General features: G+C 33.8%; 1 protein-coding gene and 1 pseudogene across 1 annotated transcript; both read left to right on the top strand.

Annotated features, from left to right (window-relative positions):
- Positions 1–5,226: 5,226 nt before the first annotated feature.
- Positions 5,227–16,486, top strand: LOC18442859 (sugar transport protein 5). Its single transcript, XM_006853069.4, has 4 exons — positions 5,227–5,584; positions 13,558–13,877; positions 15,050–15,679; positions 16,012–16,486. The coding sequence occupies exons 1-4, from the start codon at positions 5,446–5,448 to the stop codon at positions 16,441–16,443; spliced, it is 1,521 nt and encodes a 506-aa protein (XP_006853131.2). The 5' UTR covers positions 5,227–5,445; the 3' UTR covers positions 16,444–16,486.
- Positions 16,487–17,319: 833 nt separating this feature from the next.
- LOC148782241 (serine/threonine receptor-like kinase NFP) lies at positions 17,320–18,527 on the top strand (annotated as a pseudogene).
- Positions 18,528–19,330: the final 803 nt, after the last annotated feature.

The following is a 19,330-nucleotide window of genomic DNA, read 5'->3' as shown; positions in this document are numbered from 1 at the left end:
ATGATGTCCATTTACTCCCTCGGTTATAACCTTTCTGGGAATAGTTTTAAGACCTCAAATTTTTTGGATATAACTTCTTTAACGCATAGATTGAAGTCAAATAGAAAGAAAAAAAAGTCCTAATTTCACCGTGTAAGCAATTGAAAACAAAATTTTTTGAGATTGAATAAGAACTTTTCAATTTTTAGAAGGTGAGATCAAGTGGTATGAAACTCAAATTTCAAATTTTTTCTTTTGAGAATAATCATCTAGTGATATTTAAAATATCCTTCCAAGTAAGTCATTATACGTGTTCATAAAAAAGAGCATATGGGGATCCTCCACTTGATGTGTCGTTATCATAAGGAAAGTTTTTATAAGGAAATTCATACAATGAGGACATTTTTTTTATAACAAAATTTTTTATAAGAAAATTTTTTATAAAAAATTTTCTTATAAGGAAATTTTTTATGAGGAAATTCATACAATGAGGTCATTTTTTATAAGGAAATTCATACAATAAAAAAATTTTATAAGGAAATTCATACAATAAAAATTCATTTTATGAGGAAATTTTTATAAAAAAATTTTATAAAAAATTTTGATTAGGAAATTATATAATTTTTTTATAACAAAATTTATAAGGAAATTTTTTATAAGGAAATTCATACAATGAGGTCATTTTTTATAAGGAAATTCATACAATGAGGTCATTTTTTATAAGGAAATTCATACAATGAGGTCACACAAAATTATTGACCCTTAGATTTGAAAGCGAATGTTTAAAGAGGTGTATTTGGGCCCATAGATAAGGATTCCCCTCAAGATGACAAACAACGACCTTGTCGAGGTGTCTTTGTCCTTTCCTTACTTCTCAACCAAAACGGAGATCGACATAATTCAAATTCAATGGCTAGATACTATGCCCCCATGGGAATATACTATACACTCGATGCGGAAAGAGTTACTAGAGGATTCTCTCCATCTAAAAATTTGTGATTCTCCTTAAAAAATCTCCGTATCCATAATAAATATAAAAGGATTTTGGGCTATTAAACAATTAGATTTGACCATCTCAAATTTTGACGATTTCTAGTCAAACTTAGGGCATTATTTTTTTGTTGACGATTTCTAGTCAAACGTAGGGCATTATTTTTTTTGTTAGACAGATGGATAATGATTTGTTTTTAGGTTTGTTTTCTTCTTTTTTTTTGTTATTTTTTTTTATTATTATTCTTTAATTTATCTCTTTAGGAATAAGAGAGAGGAGAGATGGATAATGATTTGTTTTTAGGTTTGCTTTCTTCTTTTTTTGTTATTTTAATTTTTTTTTAATTTTTTAGTTTATCTCTTTAGGAATAAGAGAGAGGAGATCATATAGGGATATTTGTTGGCATTGAGTTTATGTGTGAGTTGATATTTATAGATTTGGGTTAATTAGTTATTGATTGATTTGATTTGGTTAGTTTGGAATATAAATAGATAAGGTTAAATTAAGAGAGGCAGTTTAGGAATATAAATAAGATAAAGTTAAGTTTAGATAGAATTTATCTTTATCAACAATAACCAAAGTTAAAGAGAAATTTTGGCAAAACGTATAGAAACGAGCCTATTTTTTAGCACATGAATTAAAGAGAGAGAAGATATGAAAAATTTAGTATGTGATTTTAAGAGAGAAAATAAGGAAGAAGAGATAAAATAGGAAAGTGTAGAGAGAGATTTTTTAATGTCTATCTCATTTTTTAGTCTATTTAAAGGGGGTTTCTTTATTGTAAAAAAGGTGGATGAGTTAATAAAATTTGGTCTCGTAAAAAAAATTTTGGGGTAGATTTCCTTGTAAAGAAAATTTTGGGGTAGATTTCCTTGTAGACATTGAGAGAGGGTATACCTTCCCTATTAGAACCCTGAGAAAGGGTATATTCTCTTTCAACCTTTTATTTTTATTTTTTCTAGTTTTATTTTTTTACATCAATTGGTATCAGAGCTAGTCAGATCTTGAGAGCAAGTTAGATCAGCTCGGAGCAATCCAGCAGAGAGCAAGTTAGATAAGTTAAATCTACAGAGACCAAGTTAGATTTGCTATGGATGATTGTTGGGAACAAGCTTTGGGATCGTTGGGAACAAGCTTGGGATCGTTGGGAACAGGCTTGGTATCGTTGGGAATGAGCTATAGAAAAGTTTTATGAAGTCTTAGAGGATGTTCGAACTGAAATACGTGAGAAGCAAGTTAGAACAGAGCAAGTTAGATTCAAATAAGTTAAATCTAGAGAAACCAAGTTAGATCAAAACAAGTTAGATCTGCTATGGATGATCGTTAGGAACAAGCTTGGTGTCGTCGGGAACAAGCTTGGTATCGTTGGGAACTAGCTATAGAAAAGTTTTCTGAAGTCCTAGAAGATGTTTGAATTGGAGTACGTGAAAAGTTTTCTAAAGTCCTAGAGGATGTTCGAACTGAAATACGTGAGAAGAAACATGAGATCCAGTAGTTGGAGAACAATCTTCCTCGTGAAGATGAATTAACAAGCTAGATCTATTGTATTCCATAATTAAGAAGAAATTAACAAGCTAGATCCGCCGTGTTCTATAGAGAAGCCATTCTATAATTAAGAAGAAACTAACAAGCTAGATCAGCAATGTTCTATAGAGAAGCTAGATTCATCACGTCCTGTAGAACGACCACTAGATTTTGACATTAAAATCTTTAAAATCTATCCCCCAAAATTTCATAATTTTGACATGAAAATCTTTAAAATATATCTCCCAAAATTTCATGGTCAAGTGTATTTATCGGTTGAACTTGGTGTTTTTTCGTATTCTACAATTACTCACGCGGAATAATCAGCCCACGCGCATTACTATTGGAATACAAGAATAATCAGCCCATTGGAATAAATACAGGAATAATCAAGAATACAGTTGCAAGCATCAGTCAACAATTACTCTTGGAATACAATTACAAGCCCATTGGAATATAGGAATAATTAGGAATACAGTTGCAAGCATCAGTCAACAATTACTCTTAGAATACAGTTACAAGCATCAGTCTTTTTGAGCTGGACTTCATCATCAACTTTTGAGCTCGAGGTCGAGCTTCTCCCAATGGGGAGAATGATGGAAATAATATTAGGGTTATTTTAATTTTTTTTATTTGAGAGAATAATGTAAATAATATTAGGGTTATTTTATTTTATTTTTATTCTTTAGTTTATCTCTTCAGGAATAAAAGAGATGAGTCTTCATGAATAAGAGAGAGGAGAGGAGGTGTGTAGGGATATTTGTGGGAGAGGAGGTGTGCAGAGATATTGGTGGGCATTGAGTTTGTGTGTGAGTTGATATTTATGGATTTGGGTTAATTAGTTATTGATTGAGTTTGAGTGTAAGTTGATATATATGGATTTGGGTTGGTTAGTTTGAAATATAAATAAATAAGGTTAAATTAGGGGAGGTAGGTTAGGAATATAAATAAGATAAGGTTAAGTTTAATGAAAGTTTATCTTTATCAACAATAATCAAAGTTGAGGAGAATTTTGGGAAACACATGGGATAGAAAGGAGCTTAATTTTTAGAACGTGAGCACGTGAATTAAAGAGAGAGAAGATAAAGGAAAATTTAGCAATAAAGGAAAATTTAGCAAAGAAGATAGGAAACGTGAATTAAAGATAGAGAAGATAAAGAAAATTTAGCAAAGAAGATAGGGAAAATTTAGCACGTGATTTTAAGAGAGGGAAAATAGGGAAATAAGAAAAGTGTAGAGAGAGTTTTTTTTAATGTTCATCTTATTTTTTAATCTATTTAAAGGGGGTTTCCCTTCATGGTAAAAAATGTGGATGAGTTAATAAAATTTCGTCTTCTCTCAACTTTTTATTTTTATTTTTTCTGGTTTTATTTTTTTACATCAAATAGCTATGTTGATAAAGCTACGTCCACAAATTTTTGAGGGTCTACAAATAATACTAGATTGGGTTTTACCTAGTGCGTGATGATAAAAATCATATGTAAGAATATAAAATCTTGAATTTGATCATTGTATAAGAGCATAATCTTTATTTGAACCAAACAATGTACGTTCAGTAAAAGTCCATTTCAATCCATGTTTTAAAAGGTGGATTATGGCTAGACTCTCAATAGACCGTGCCCTCATCCCCCCAAGAATCAGTATCTAGCAAGTCCGAGTCTAAATGAGTGATTTTTATTAAGTAAAATATAACCATTATCGGAGATTGGGAGACTCGGGAGGTTCAAACGTTTGTTGGTGCCGGCGAGTCCCGAGTTGCCTCGGCTACTCTTCAATTTTATAAACGATTCGGTTTTCATGAGTCTCTCGACTCATACTATTTTCATGCTGACTGCCTTGAGCACCCATTATTGGTATCGATCGTGGATCCAAATTTGCAGTGATCCATGATCTACACTATGATGATCATGAATATAAAAGATAAGATATAATAAAATAAAATTTGAAAATATTTTTATTAGAATATTTTCCTATCCACTGGATATGAAACTGTAGTTGTGGATGTTCATCTTAAATATGGACGCTTGTGATTGTGCGGGCTATTAACTCGGCTGACTACCAAAACATTTTTTCTTATAAAAGAGCAAAAATAGTAGAAAAGACCCAAGGAAAAGTAATCATCGCAACTAGTTGCACCATACCAGTGTGGGGTGGCCCGTAAAACGCCATATTTTTGTAGAGTTAAGGTACGGAAATCTTATATTTCAAAGCTATCACAAAGATTTTCAATATTGAGACCACATTTCTCGACAATATTTGAAGGTGTATTTTACTTTGATTGTTTAGAGCCTCATATCCATATAAACCACACCCCAATCTAAGACATTAGACTTCCTAAATAGTAAAAATTTGAGCAGCATTCTTAGGAATGAACGATTTAGATTAGGTGGCAAACACTAACACATAACTCCTAGCCCTGATTCTTTTGAGGATTAATTTTGGAAGCAATATTTCAAAACATGGATCCGTAGGCGGATCGTTCACCAACATATCTGTGTTAGAATGGCTGGATTGGCAATTTTGATCAGGTCTGGATAGGTCAGAATTGGTAATTTAGAAAATATTAAAACAAATAAAATTAAATTAAATTAAAATAAAGGTTTTATGGGTGGCATTGTAGAGAGGACAAAAAAACCATTAAATATCTTTTAAAAGTCAAGAGGATGACTTTGAAAACTTTTGGATCTTAGAAAAAAATGATTATATGGTTTTTTGATGGGGCCGGCCAATGCGATTATAAGTAACCAGAAAAAGAAAAAAAAAAAAAAAAAAACAAAATACACGGCAATGGTACCTTCATATAGGGCGGAAACACTCCCAACCTAATCTACGCTCCTCACTACTCAACCTTTTCGACCAATTCTTCAAGCCACCAGAAATCCTCTACAAGCTTATTTTCTGGTTTTCAGGTGTGGTTTTCCGGTTAAGGGGAGAAATTAAGTGATTTAGAGATGGCAGTGGGAGGCTTTGCACTGGAAGCGGGCTCTACCGCAGCCAGGTCTGGCGGAAAGCTAACGGTGGCAGTGTTTTTTACCTGCATCATGGCGGCCACCGGAGGCATGATCTTCGGCTACGACATTGGAATTTCAGGTTTGGAGAGAAAAACGATGAAATGATTCAATTTAATTATTTTTATTATAGTTAATCTCAGTGTTCCAAGACTCGGCCAACTTATCCAGGCTCGTTCTACGGGCGAGGCCGAGTAGCCTCGAATTATTTGTAGAAATCGAGGGTATATGAAAAAATCTAAAAAAGTTGTATAAAACATGGGAATGGTGTATAAATCTTTTTCATATGATTTGAATGTTATTTGATTAGTCTTTTTTTTCCATAATCTTTATTCTTATATTTTTTTTTTGTTTTAAAATTTTTTTATATACAAATCAGTTTTTTCACATATTTTTACTTTTTTTCTTGTCGAGAGCCTTTTTGTACAGTACAAAACTCGGGCGAGTCCACCCAAACTCAACCAAGTTACATGGCCAAAGGCGAAATATCTTGGCTGAGGCGAGTTATTCCGCGAGTTATTCGAACACTGGGTAGAAGAAAAAAATGTTTTCCCTTGTATCTAAGATTATTTCGCAGAGAACTAGAGGTGCATAGTTGGGGGTTAATTGTTGCAAATGCTCTCTCTCTCTCTCTCTCTCAGATTTGTTGAAAACTTTATGTGTGCATTGGTCTGCTGTAACATGTAAGCATTCACAATCCACACGAGAATCGCCCGAGTCAAATCGGCTTACTCTTGTCATTTGGGTTTGCCACTTTCCTTTTTCGTCCGGGCTTAGACCCCTCTCTCCCCTCTAAAATTACTTACTATCGGCTAGAGCTTTGGCATAGTATCAACAAGCCCTACTACTATGAAGTACTCTATTATTACTAAAGGCTAAGGGCTTAAATCCCTACTGACTTTTCTTTTTTTTAGTTCACTCGGCCTTGTCTCTCTTTATCTTTGTAAAACTTCATTTTTTCTCTCCGTTGGAGAGAATTATGTATCGGAAATTTTAGACTCGACGGATTTAAAACGAAATCCATCTCTGTAAAACTTAGAGAAAATCTGCTATTTTTCCTTCATTTTTTGGCCTATAAGTTTTCTCTTTTTTTTACAAATATGAAAGTATCAAATGAGACTCGAGTAGCCAGCAGCTGAAGTTTAGCAGCCTACATCTCAAGTTCGCTGAAACTAGAAAAAACAAATTAATTAATTAATTAAAAAAGAAAACATTAATTTATATAATATTTATTTCCATTAAATAAGGTCCCAGTCGTTCACCAATCTTATGGGCGTTGACTTATGGTTAAATTAATTTATCCCTAGCTTTCAAAGAAATTTCGATTTTATCCTTGGTTGACGGTTGCAATAAAAGGTGGATTACACAACACGACACGGTTTAAAATCTATTTTTGAAATGGGTTTTTGGATCTAATTTTTAATATGAAAAAAACAAATGTATAAATTTTACAATGGTTGCTTTATACCTTGGGGACCCACAAATGTAGAAATGCGGTCCCCGCCGCATTATACAACATTCCTTATACTAAAACCGTATACTCAAATTTGAGTGACAAACTTCGTAAGAATCTACGCGATTCCCCTCTTCTAACAAAACCCAACAATATTCTTTCTAGGCTTAAGACTAAAGTTATTTTTTGGGCAACTTTTGCAAACTTTTTATTTGTGTTTTACTTCCTAATAAAGAAAGTCCCTAATTTTTTCAGTTTTACGAGTCTTCCTATATAATTGCAGGACATTTTGTTTATCAAAATAAATATGAGATGAACTATTTAATTTTTTATTTTTTTATTTAATTTAAAATTCCAAATATTTAATTTGAATAAGTCAATCAAAATACACATGGTCATGAGATGGAATAGTTAAAAAAAGATAAAAACATTAAATAGTCGATATACTATAAATTTTAATTTTATTTAGTTTGCTACAATATAGGCCCCTCTACGATAACAATCAACCTCAACTTAGAATACAAAGAGTCCGAAATGGATTTGGTGAGGGGGGTTTCACCAGACCATTATCCAGTTTGAAGTTCAACAAAATTTTCTTTAGACATTGTGCAAAGAATCACACACTGTAGCAATGGACTAGTTGTGACAATGGGCCGGTAGGCGTTGGATAAACTGGGCACGGGATGCTAATTTTGACCTGCATGGTGGGTCGGGGCCTGAAACCTATATACCTAGTTGCAAGGCTGGGCGTGGGCCTAGGGTCCATGGCTTGGCTTGGTCCAGCCCATGACCTATATAGTCGGTGTCTTGTATAGACTAATTTTTTTTATAAAGAGGGTATTAAAAATTAAAGAAAAAACCATTAAAATACACCTATGAGATGACCTATTTTACAATACACAAATTTATTTTGATTTAATTTCAAAAGACTCATTCAAAGGCGCATGATACTGAGTTGAAATACTTGACAATGGGTAAAAATAATTTACAGTAAAATAAACTAGAGTATCATAGACCTAGCTTCATTTTATTAGCCTCGAGGCTCACTCCCAATGATGATTGATAACCTGACTTCACGAAAAGCACGTGGGACTAAGTTGAAATAGTTGAAAATGGATAAAATAATCTATAGTATCATAATCTAATATCATTTTAGTTGATAGTTTAGGCTAATATCATAACCTAACTTCATTGTAATGTATCTACTCAAAAAATATTTTATATTTATTAAGAATCAATAGATCCACTATCATACCATGTAAGAATAATTTTTTTTAGGAACGGGCTCAAGGCTAGGTATTGAGGGTAGCTAGCAACGTGACGTCTTGAATTATATTGCTACAATGCGTAGGGAATACTCACTTTTGATCCACCCAAAAAAAATAAAAAATTTATTTGGGATTTTTTTTTTTTTCTATCATTTTGATAAAGATTGAAAAGTGTTTTAGCCCTAAATACTTATTTTTGTTTTTTTCCATCTTTTTGGATTATTTCGAAAATACCCCCATTCACAAGTTGATTTTTTTAAAATCGATTTTTTTACTACCTTTTTTCATGATTTTGAAGTGTTTTTGCTTAGTCTTACTTTAAACATACATTTCCTATTCTTTTGGATTTTTTATATATTTTATATAATATTTGTAACCTTGTTTTTTACTTGGACTTGGCCCATATAATCGGCACTCCGTATGAAGGGCAACGGTCCCATTGTAGACGTTAGCATGTGCATTGTATCTTCAATGCAGCAGACAAATTCAATGCAGCAGACGAATATGGGTTGCCACTTCCATTGTGCATATCCTCTCTCTACACGTAAGAAATTAGCGGTAGAGAATCATCGGTCCTCTCTTATCGTCCTCAACCCACCATACAATAAAGATGTCAATGAAAGCGTCATGCACACCAAACCCTCTTCCTTTCCCCCTAACTACTCTTCCTTGTTTTGAGAATCTATCGATATTATAAAGGGAAAAGTTTATAGAGAGCTGAGGCTCTAAACAATCAAATTTGAGCCCACCTCAAAAAAAAATTTAGAAGAAGTTGTTTTGATTGCCCAAATATCTTTAAATTGATCATCTCGACCTCAAGATGCATACACATGAGAAAAGAAAATGGATTTCAAGTTTTGAAAATAGTGCAGCTTATAGCATATTTTTGAACTGTCAGTTTTTAGATTTTCAAGTTGTCATAGATCTACTCGATCTATAGTATTTTTGAAGCTTTAAATTTTATAATTAAATATGAAAATATATTTTAAGGCTATCACAAATATTTTCAGTATTGAAACTACTTTTCTCGATACTATTTAAATATGGAAAAAGTTTATATAAGGTTGCAACCTTATAATGTAGAGCTACGGATGCACCTCAAAAATCCATTGAAAATATAGTTTTAATGTTGAAAAGCCCTTTGATTGATCATCTCGACATGTTGAGATGTATGACCATGAAAAATAAAAATATTTTAAGTATTAGAAATAATGCATTTTACAACATATTATCTACACCATCAATTTTCAAGATTTTAATATGTTGATAGATCTACTTGATTTAACCATTTTGTAAATTTAAAATTTTATAATTAGATATAAAAATAGATTTTGAGATAATCCTAAGAACGTTTTATATCAAAATTATATACCATAATAAAATTTTAAAGCGCACCTTACTTATATAGCTACGGATGCATCTGTATGCCAACTGCACCTTTAAATATAGGCTCCAATTTGATTGTTTAGAGCCTCGACTCTATGCAAACCTCACTCTATTATAAAAGGACCTGGTTTCGGTTTTTATGTAGCGAAGCCCGCATATGTAGAAATGTGGGCCTCTTAATAAATCTATTTTTGAGATGGATTTTAAGACTTAATTTTTAAGGACATTTAATCTAACATGGAGATCAAGAATATGAATAAAAAAATAAATTTTAAAAACGAAAAATAATAATTTTAGTAAAACCGTTAGTTTCCATTGTTTTTAGATGGAACGCTTACTTGCGTCCATCTTTAAGATGGATGCTTTACACTTCTTGGACCATATATATAGAAATACGGTCCAGCCCGTATGAAACATTTTCTATTATAAAACAAATACCAGGAAATGTCCATAGCTCCTTTAGTTTGGGTTAAAAATTTAGCCAATTAGGATTTAAAATCCAAATTTTGGTTCCTATTTAAATCTAGGTATGGATTCAATATTTGGATCCGACGAGCCGGATCCAGATCCAAATGGTAATTCAGATAGGATCTAGGGACAAGTGGATTCGATCAGAATCCAAACCAATTATTCAAATATATATATTCTATTAAAGTGCTCATATTATGGAGTAATTTATTATTGTACTCAACAATTTTGGATACTTCTATACTTTTGTTTTGTAAATGAAGCATTTTTTTAATAAGGGTAATTTTTTGTCATTTAAAGGATGTGACATCATCCACATGGAGTGTGACATCACTAAGGGTGAACACATTATGAATAATTTATCATTGTATTCAACAATTTTGGATACTTCTATACCTTTGTTTTATACATGGAGAATTTTTTAATAAGGGTATTTTTTGTCATTAAGAGGGTGTGACGTCATCTACATGGGGTGTGACATCACCCACATAGAGCACACTAGTGCCATTTAATGCTTCATATGATGATGCCACACCCATGTAGATAACATCACACCCTCTTAATGATCAAAAATATCTTTATTAAAAAATTCTTCATGTACAATACAAGGGTATAGAAGTATCCAAAATTGTTGAGCACAATGATAAATTACTCTATTGTGTGTGTGTGAGTATCCTAACATAAAACACACGCGCACACACACACACAAACACAAACATACATATATATATATATATATATATATATATATATATATATATATATATATATATATATATATATATATATATATATATATATATATATATATATATATATATATATAAGTCTTAAAAACGCCTATAGGATAAGTGCTACAGTGTTTCGCCCCCGTCACGAACTTGCTAAGTATGTGACGGTCTTTAATCCACGCCGTCCAAAAAAATCCAAATGTGCCAAGCCTGTGGGTGAAAATACTGTTTATTTTCACCCATATATATATAGGGCGCAGTTTGTATAGAGCCTAGGCCCTAAACAATCAAATTAGAGCTTACGTCCAAATAGTGTTGAAAAATGTGGTTTCAATACTGAAAATCTTTGTGATAGCATTAAAATGTATTTTCATTTTTATTTATAAAGTTTAAAACTTTAAAAACAGAATAGATCGACAGATCTATAAAAACTTGATGGTCCTATATATATATATATATATATATATATATATATATATATATATATATATATATATATATATATATATATATATATATATATATATATATATATATATATATATATATATAGTATTTTTTGTTATATATTGTTTTAAAATATTATATATATATATATATATATATATATATATATATAATACTTTTTTTGGATCCGATATGCTCCAGATCCAGATGCCATGTATAATTTTTGGAGCCAAATACAAATCCCGATAGATCCAGTCATGATCCGACCTATTCTCAGCCCTGCCTTCATTACACAAGACAATAACCCACATTGCCTTTATTTTGCAAGAGGTGAAATATTTTGCAGGAGGTGAAAGCCTCTTGCAAAACTGTTAAGGAGCAAAAAGATTCCAATTTATATTCAAATGAGATTTGGTTTTTTATTATTAAGCTTCAATAAATATATTAGAAATTCTTAATTGTTTCTATTCAATTTTTTTAAAGAAAGGCATTTCAAAAGATGCAGGGCTAGTCCATCATTTGGCTAGAGCCTCTAAGATGGATCAAATTACTAAAATGCCGTTTTTTTAGATCACTATGATTACAAGAATTTTGGGCATTATTGACAATATCGAGGGCATTATTGACAATATCGATTCCTAAGTAGAAAGAAAATTAAAAAAGGTAAAACATTTTGACTCGTTAGAGGATATTTTGTAAAGGATTTTGAGTCTTTAGAGTATATTTCCCCTTAGATTATTCGCTCACGCTATCTAAGCTAGGATATTGATCAAAACCCAAAATTATGTACTAAATCAGTTCTTATACGCTAACCTTTAGACCAGTGTTTAAAAAAATGCCGAGTCGAACCGGACTCGCCCGGTTCGACTCGGGAATCGCCATGGACGGATCGAAGGCGGAATAAGTTGATCCATGATCGAACTGTTTTTTTTTTTTTGTAATCCATGATCGAATTTTTTGTTTTTTTTGTTTTTTTTGTAACCCATGATAGAATTTTTTGTAATCCATGATCGAATTTTTTGTAATCCATGATCGAAATGTTTGTTTTTTTTTCTTGTAATCCATGATCGAATTTTTTGTTTTTTTTTTTTTTTTTGTAACCCATGATAGAATTTTTTGTAATCCATGATCGAATGTTTTGTAATACATGATCGAAATGTTTGTTTGTTTTTTTTAATCCATGATCGAAATGTTTGTTTTTTTTTTTGTAGTCCATGATAGAATTTTTTGTTTTTTTCTTTTTTTGTAACCCATGATAGAGTTTTTTGTAATCCATGATTGAATTTTTTGTAACCCATGATCGAATTGTTTTTTTCTTTTTTTGTAATCCACGATTGAATTTTTTGTTTTTTTTGTTTGTTTTTTTTTGTAATCCATGATCGAATTTTTTTTTGTAATCCATGATAGAATTTTTTGAAAATTTGTGATTTTTTTTTTTTAATCCATGATCGAATTTTTTTTTGTAATCCATGATAAAATTTTTTGAAAATTTGTGATTTTTTTTTTTAATCCATGATCGATTTTTTTGAAAATTTGTTATTTATTTTTTGAATCCATATTATTCAAAGAGAAAATGAGAGAGATGATGATTCTGAAGCCACCCTATCCCAGCCATATTATTCACATATCGAGTCCCAAGAGCAACAGTGTAGGGATGAGCACGATAGTGCAGGTGAGCATGAAGGATGGACAATCTTCGGGGATTTTAGATTGGGAACACAACAAAACACTAACACTCAGGGATTTGGGAATAGTCAGACGCCTGCTAATATCGATGATTCGTTTTTAGATCGAATCAACGAATTGTTAAATGAATTCAATCAATGGCACCATTGTGACCAAGAAGAACAATAACGTCGTCTATCATTTTATTTTTAGATCATATGTTACTAATTTTATACTTTATTGTAGTCCATGTATGTTGATATACTTATTCCATGATAATTATATGTTTATCCTTTTGTGTGATGTAAATTAAATACTGAATGGCGGTTCATGCAGGGAAAGAACATATCAATATTCGCATATTCATTCAAAAACATGAAAATTCTTAATGGAGTACCCTCATTTCTTATTGAATTCCTAAAAAACAATATTTTATAATGAATTTTAATAATTTTTTCGGATTTTTTTTAAGCTTTATTATGACCGATTCATCCGATTCCCGATCCGGATAGCCGATTCCTCGATCCGGATCGGTTTTTTGGAAACCCAATCCAGATCACCGATCCGTTTTTTAAACCATTGCTTTAGACATTCAGCAAGTTAAGGAAGAAGTTACAGTTAGGGAGTAATTTTTCAGGAGGAGTAACAACAATGGAATCATTCTTGAAGAAATTTTTCCCAAGCATTTTCAGGAAGATGCGGGCAGCCAAACAAGATGTATACTGTGTTTATGATAGCCAACTCCTGACTTCATTCACTTCTTCTCTATACATTGCTGGTTTGGTGGCCTCACTTGGGGCAGGGAAGGTGACTCGAGTCATGGGCCGGCGCGCAAGCATGCTGCTAGGGGGCTCTGCTTTCATGGTAGGATCAGTGATCAATTGTGCAGCCATGAACGTCGCCATGCTTATCTTGGGTCGAATCTTATTGGGTTTCGGTGTAGGTTTCACGAATCAGGTAAATGCCCTTGATGTTCGTTTTAACTTGTCTGAAAATTAAATATCATGAGTTTTTCTAAAATCAATGTTCTCTTTGGGATTGGAATTTGTTTTAAAATTCTTTCTTTGGTTTTCTTCTACAACTTTGAGTATCCATTTTCAAGAAAAATATAATTCATCAATTTATAATGACTATATGGCTAGAAACCAGATGAAATTTCTTATTTGTAACTTTTCACAAGCTTATATTAAAATATATATTTTCTTTTAATGCTTTCAAAGTTCTTCTTGTTTGAATTCTTGTTAAATTTACTAATATATCAAGGGGAACCAGATTTTTGAAAATCTCTCATGTAATTGCCTAATGAAGAGTGCTTGACATCAACATTTGTCATTAGAAGGATTGAACGAGCCAATTTGTGTAACTTATTTTGGTATGTAAATTTTTTTTATTGAAATTCAGTGTTGAGAAAATAATTTACATTAAAATGAAAAAGAAAACCGAAGATTTAACTAAAAACCAAAGTGATTTTAGTTATTTCAGGCCTGTCATCTCCATTGATTGACCCAAGAGAGAGAAAGAGAGAGAGAAATAAAAAAGAAAGAAGATTCAACTAAAACTTTTTGTCAAATTCAATTATTTTTTATTTAAGCATACTATAATATTTACAATTAAAGAAAATGAAAAAAAAAAAAAACCATATTCCTTAGGACAACTCTGCCCATTGAAAATGGAGGGTGATAGAGACAAAGTGGACGACCTTTAGGAATTAGTATTATTCTTGGGCCCCACTTCTCTCACCATCGCTGTCCATCATAGAAATGGATAATGATAACCCTCTAGACAATCAAGTATTCCGTAGTCTTTTGCATTATTACAATACATGAATCTATACAATGACGTCATTTATTTTTAGCACAAAGAGGTCACAATTATTAACGCCTATTAGACTTCAAATCAGGAGGTTGTAAGTTTGTGATCGACTAAACTCAAAGTTCAAAAACTATTTCTCAAACTCCGTAATACACCTCAAACTATCTAATTTTACATCTAAATGGTTAAGAGTAATTGTGACCTTCTTGCAATGGGTATCATAATATACAATCCCTTATAAAATTCTTGATGAATAAGTTCAACCTTGGCTAAGGGTCAACAATGCTAACTTTTTTTTTCCACATACACAAAATTAGGCCACACCAGTGTACTTATCAGAGATGGCGCCACCAAAGTGGCGTGGCGCCTTCAACTCTGGCTTCCAAATCTTCCTCTCATTTGGTGTTGTGGCTGCGAACCTCATCAACTACGGCACCACCCGCATCAACCCCTGGGGCTGGCGCCTCTCCTTGGGTATCGCAGCGGTCCCAGCCCTCATCATTACCGTTGCTGCCTTCTTCCTTCCTGACACACCAAGTAGCCTCATACAACGAGGCCACACCGAGCTCGCCAAAGAGACCCTTCGGCAAGCAAGGGGATCCGACGCAGAACTTGATGCTGAGTTTGAAGAGTTTGTTCAAGCAAGCAAAGCTGCAATTCCCGTTACTTCCCCTTACAAAATGATATTAAAACGTCGTTATAGGCCTCAATTTGTCATGTCTGCTGCAATTCCTTTCTTAGCTCAGATGACTGGAATAAATGTGATTGCATTCTACGCACCGATCCTTTTCGAGACAGTTGGGTTCGGGAAGGACTCGGCATTGATGGCCTCTGTTATCTTGGGTGCGGTTAGTTTGTCCTCCAACCTTGTGTCGACCTATGTTGTCGACCGACACGGCCGGAGGATCCTGTTCCTCGTTGGAGGGACCATGATGATGATTTGCCAGGTAAACTATGATCATTTCGTTTTTGAAGAATTATTTTCTTCCTTTTTAAATTTTCTTTACTCTTTTAGTATTCTTAATCGTATGAATGGATATATGTAAATATGTACCTACACCGGCATATACCTACATACATTTGTACATTTGCAGAAATTTAGTTATGTCCATGCATCTTTATGATTGTATATATCAATGTATGTATGTACATATGTGCGTGTTTGTCAATGTATCCATGTATCTTTGTTCATGTCTAGCTGTGTATGTCTTATATGTATGTATGCATGCACATATGCATATATCTTCAGCAATCTAATTCTTCATAACTTCTCAAATAGGTGATAGTGGCATGCCTCCTAGCAGCAAAGATTGGATCCTCTGGAGACAAGCCTCTCAGGAAGGCCGATTCAGTCGCAGTGTTGGTTGTCATGTGCATGTACTCAGCCGCATTCGGGTGGTCATGGGGGCCACTTGCTTGGCTCGTGCCCAGCGAGATTTTACCATTAGAGATCCGGCCAGCCGGCCTAAGCATAAGTACGGCCATCGCCTTTGTGGCCGTCTTCCTGCTTGCTCAAACCTTCTTGGCAATGCTGTGCCATTTCAAGTATGGCATTTTCTTGTTCTATGCAGGATGGCTTGGCTTCATGACAGGATTTATCGCCTTATTCTTACCAGAAACTAAGGGGATCCCGCTTGATTCCATGAACTCTGTGTGGAAACAACATTGGTATTGGGGAAGGTTTCTAGATGATGATGATTCGAACTTGTAGAATATGCTATATATGATACCATTATATGAATCCACTTTCTTTCTCTCCGTCTCATATATACTCGTTTCAGTATGCATGCTTATGGTTGTGAGCGGATTGGATTGGTACTTGGGCCCGACCTGAGTAGGTACTAGTCGGAACAGGACCCAACCCCACTAATAGGGTTTAGGTACTAGCCTAAATGAGATGTCAAGCGTAAGAAGGGACAGATCCAACTCTAATCTGTCTTTTAGGGCTTTCTTTTTACCCTTTGCAAAAACACAGCTTGCTTTAAGCGAGACTATGGCTAGCGAGTTAACAGTGAGAGAGAGACTAACTCACTTCAAGCAAGTTAATTGAAAGCCCTTCAAACGTGGTTCAAGCTGATAATTCCCTTGAAACTAGGAAACTTACACTACCGATTCTTGAACAAAAAATGAAGCTGGGAAATTGATTTTAGAACCATCATAGAAATTTCGGTTGAAGATTTAAGGTGAGGCTTTATTTTGTTTTTATAAAGCCTAGGCCTTACAGAAACCTCATCCTTAAAGAAAAAAAGGGTGCCCACCTACCTTGAAAGACAACAATGCGAGTAAGGTAAAAGAAATTGGAAATTTTCTCTCTTTTGGAGTGTTGAAAGATTAGAAGGGTAATTAATATAGTTGGAAAATGAGGCTTTTTTCCACCCCCAAAGCAGAAAAAGCCCACTAAGACCAAGAAAACATCCATAGAACACAGGGTGTCACAGTCACCACTATCACTATAAATATATACAAATGGGAGGACCACAAATCTACATCCAAATTTCTCTGCTGAATTCACTAGTGTTGCAGCACTCATAGAATTCAGTTCCTTCTCTTTAACAATCCAAAACATCCCCAACCCCTCTCTCTCTCTCTCTCTCTCCAGCCCCAAATGGGTTCTTTTCTGTTGTTTCTCCTCCCTCTCTTCAGTCAATGCTACAACTGCTCATACACTCGACCCTGTGAAACATGTGTTTTACAGAGCCCTAAACCGAGACCATATGAACCTCACTGCAATTAGTGACCTATTTGGAGTGAGCAGGCTGAGAATAGCTAAAGCAAGCAACATCTCTTCTCTCAGATCTCCTCTTGTCCGAAACCAGGCCCTCTCTATCCCAATCTATTGTGCATGTATGAACAATTACTCACAAGCCAATATCAGATATCAGATCAAGAAATAGCATACACATACCAATTCCTTTAACCCCACAACATATCAGGTTGTTATTGTGGCAAACCCTAGGCTTGTAACTACTAACCTAGAAATTGGGGTTGAAGTAATTTTCCCAATTAGATGCCTTTGCCCTACATAAATCCAGTTACAGAGGGGGAATGAATTCCCTCATAACCTATGTTGTTCAACCTGGCGATACCTACGAGTCGATTAGCCGGTTTTTTAAGGAAAATGGGAGTGCATTAATCTCTGCCAACCCCACAGCCAATCTCTCTAAGCCGTACCCTTTCTCCACTGTTTTTGTATCTGTTTCTCAATTACCCCAACTGGTTCAGCCCAAACCACCACCAAGTCTTTCAGTTGTTTCTCACAAGAACCAACATGGCAGTCTGACTGGATTGTCTATAGCAGTTGGGGTTTTGGGGGGATTGACTACTGTTCTTGCTCTGGTTCTCATCTTTGCCTTTAGGAAAAAGTCAATAATAACTGATAGCGACGATTACGAATTGGCCCCTCATCAATTCCAAAAGGGAGGAGGAGCTCCTCTTACGGAAGGATTTCTTGGCTGATGTCACCCAATGCTTAGACAGGTGCAAAATCTACTCCATTGAAGAGCTCAAGGAAGCGACAGAGGACTTCAACCCAAAAACCCTAATCCAAGGCTGTGTATAAGGCCACCATTGAATCCAAGGCCTATGCAGTGAAGAAGATGAAGTGGGATGTCTCTGAAGAACTCAAAATCCTCCAAAAAGTGAACCACCACAATCTGGTGAGGCTCGAGGGATTTTGCATCAACATGGAACAGTCCGCATGAAACAATTGTTCTTTGAAGAAATGCACAAATATCTAACGACATTCTCCATATCCATGTCCATAACTGTACGTGGGTAAATTATTGCATTTTAGAAGCCAGTATAAGCAATTCACACCTTTCTTTCCCTACGAATAATAGAATCACTAGTGACCTGCAAAAATCAATTTGACTATTCAGGGCTAGTTAACCAGCTAAAAAGAATAATATTTGTAAACAAAGAGAACAGCTATTTCTCTAGAATCCTTACAAGAATTCCAAAGTCATAAGCAATAATGTGCCACTATCATCTTGTAGGAGATATGATCCAAAGATTGCTGGATAGAAATTCAATAGAAGAAAAGACAAGCTCAAGAAGATCTAAGCATAATTTTATTCAGTCAAATTTATAAGACTAAACTTCCTAGACGAACTAGGACACAAACATAAAGAAAAAACACAAGGAAAGAGTAAAAGATGTGAATAAATTATATTTCTTACCAGTTCCCATGGATACAAAGCTTCTTAAAAGAGAGAGAAGATGTAAAACACGGCGAAAGAAAGCCGGATGACTGCAAAAACACCATTAAAAAACCCATTTATCAAGTAAGCAACCACCAACATCAATGATATCTTATCCTAGAAAGTTGTCCTAATAAGTTATTTCACCATAATAACATGTAAAAGGCACAGGGGTCATCATTTCATTGCCCTCCATAGAGTGTTTTGTTGTTCATGTTTCTTCTCAAATGATCTGACAATCTCCTCTTGCTCTATTATCAAACAAAAACCAGAACTTTACTATTTTTATTAAACCAAGAAAAACTATTAAACTACTAAATTGGGACTTTCATCTAGGCACACTTCATATGTTAACAATGTAAAAGAGATACAAAACAAGTACAGTGTTATGATCTTGGC

Source organism: Amborella trichopoda, chromosome 4 (assembly GCF_054954075.1).
Source record: "Amborella trichopoda isolate Santa Cruz 75 chromosome 4, AtrichopodaSantaCruz75HAP2 v2.0, whole genome shotgun sequence".
Classification (NCBI taxonomy): Eukaryota; Viridiplantae; Streptophyta; class Magnoliopsida; order Amborellales; family Amborellaceae; genus Amborella; species Amborella trichopoda.
This window is presented reverse-complemented; position numbering and strand designations above follow the sequence as displayed.

Coding starts and splice junctions, on each gene's coding strand:
- LOC18442859 (XM_006853069.4), top strand. CDS start 5,446: ATGGCAGTGGGAGGCTTTGCACTGGAAGCGGGCTCTACCGCAGCCAGG. Junction 13,878..15,049: donor GTGTAGGTTTCACGAATCAG/GTAAATGCCCTT, acceptor ACACAAAATTAG/GCCACACCAGTGTACTTATC. Junction 15,680..16,011: donor CCATGATGATGATTTGCCAG/GTAAACTATGAT, acceptor CTTCTCAAATAG/GTGATAGTGGCATGCCTCCT.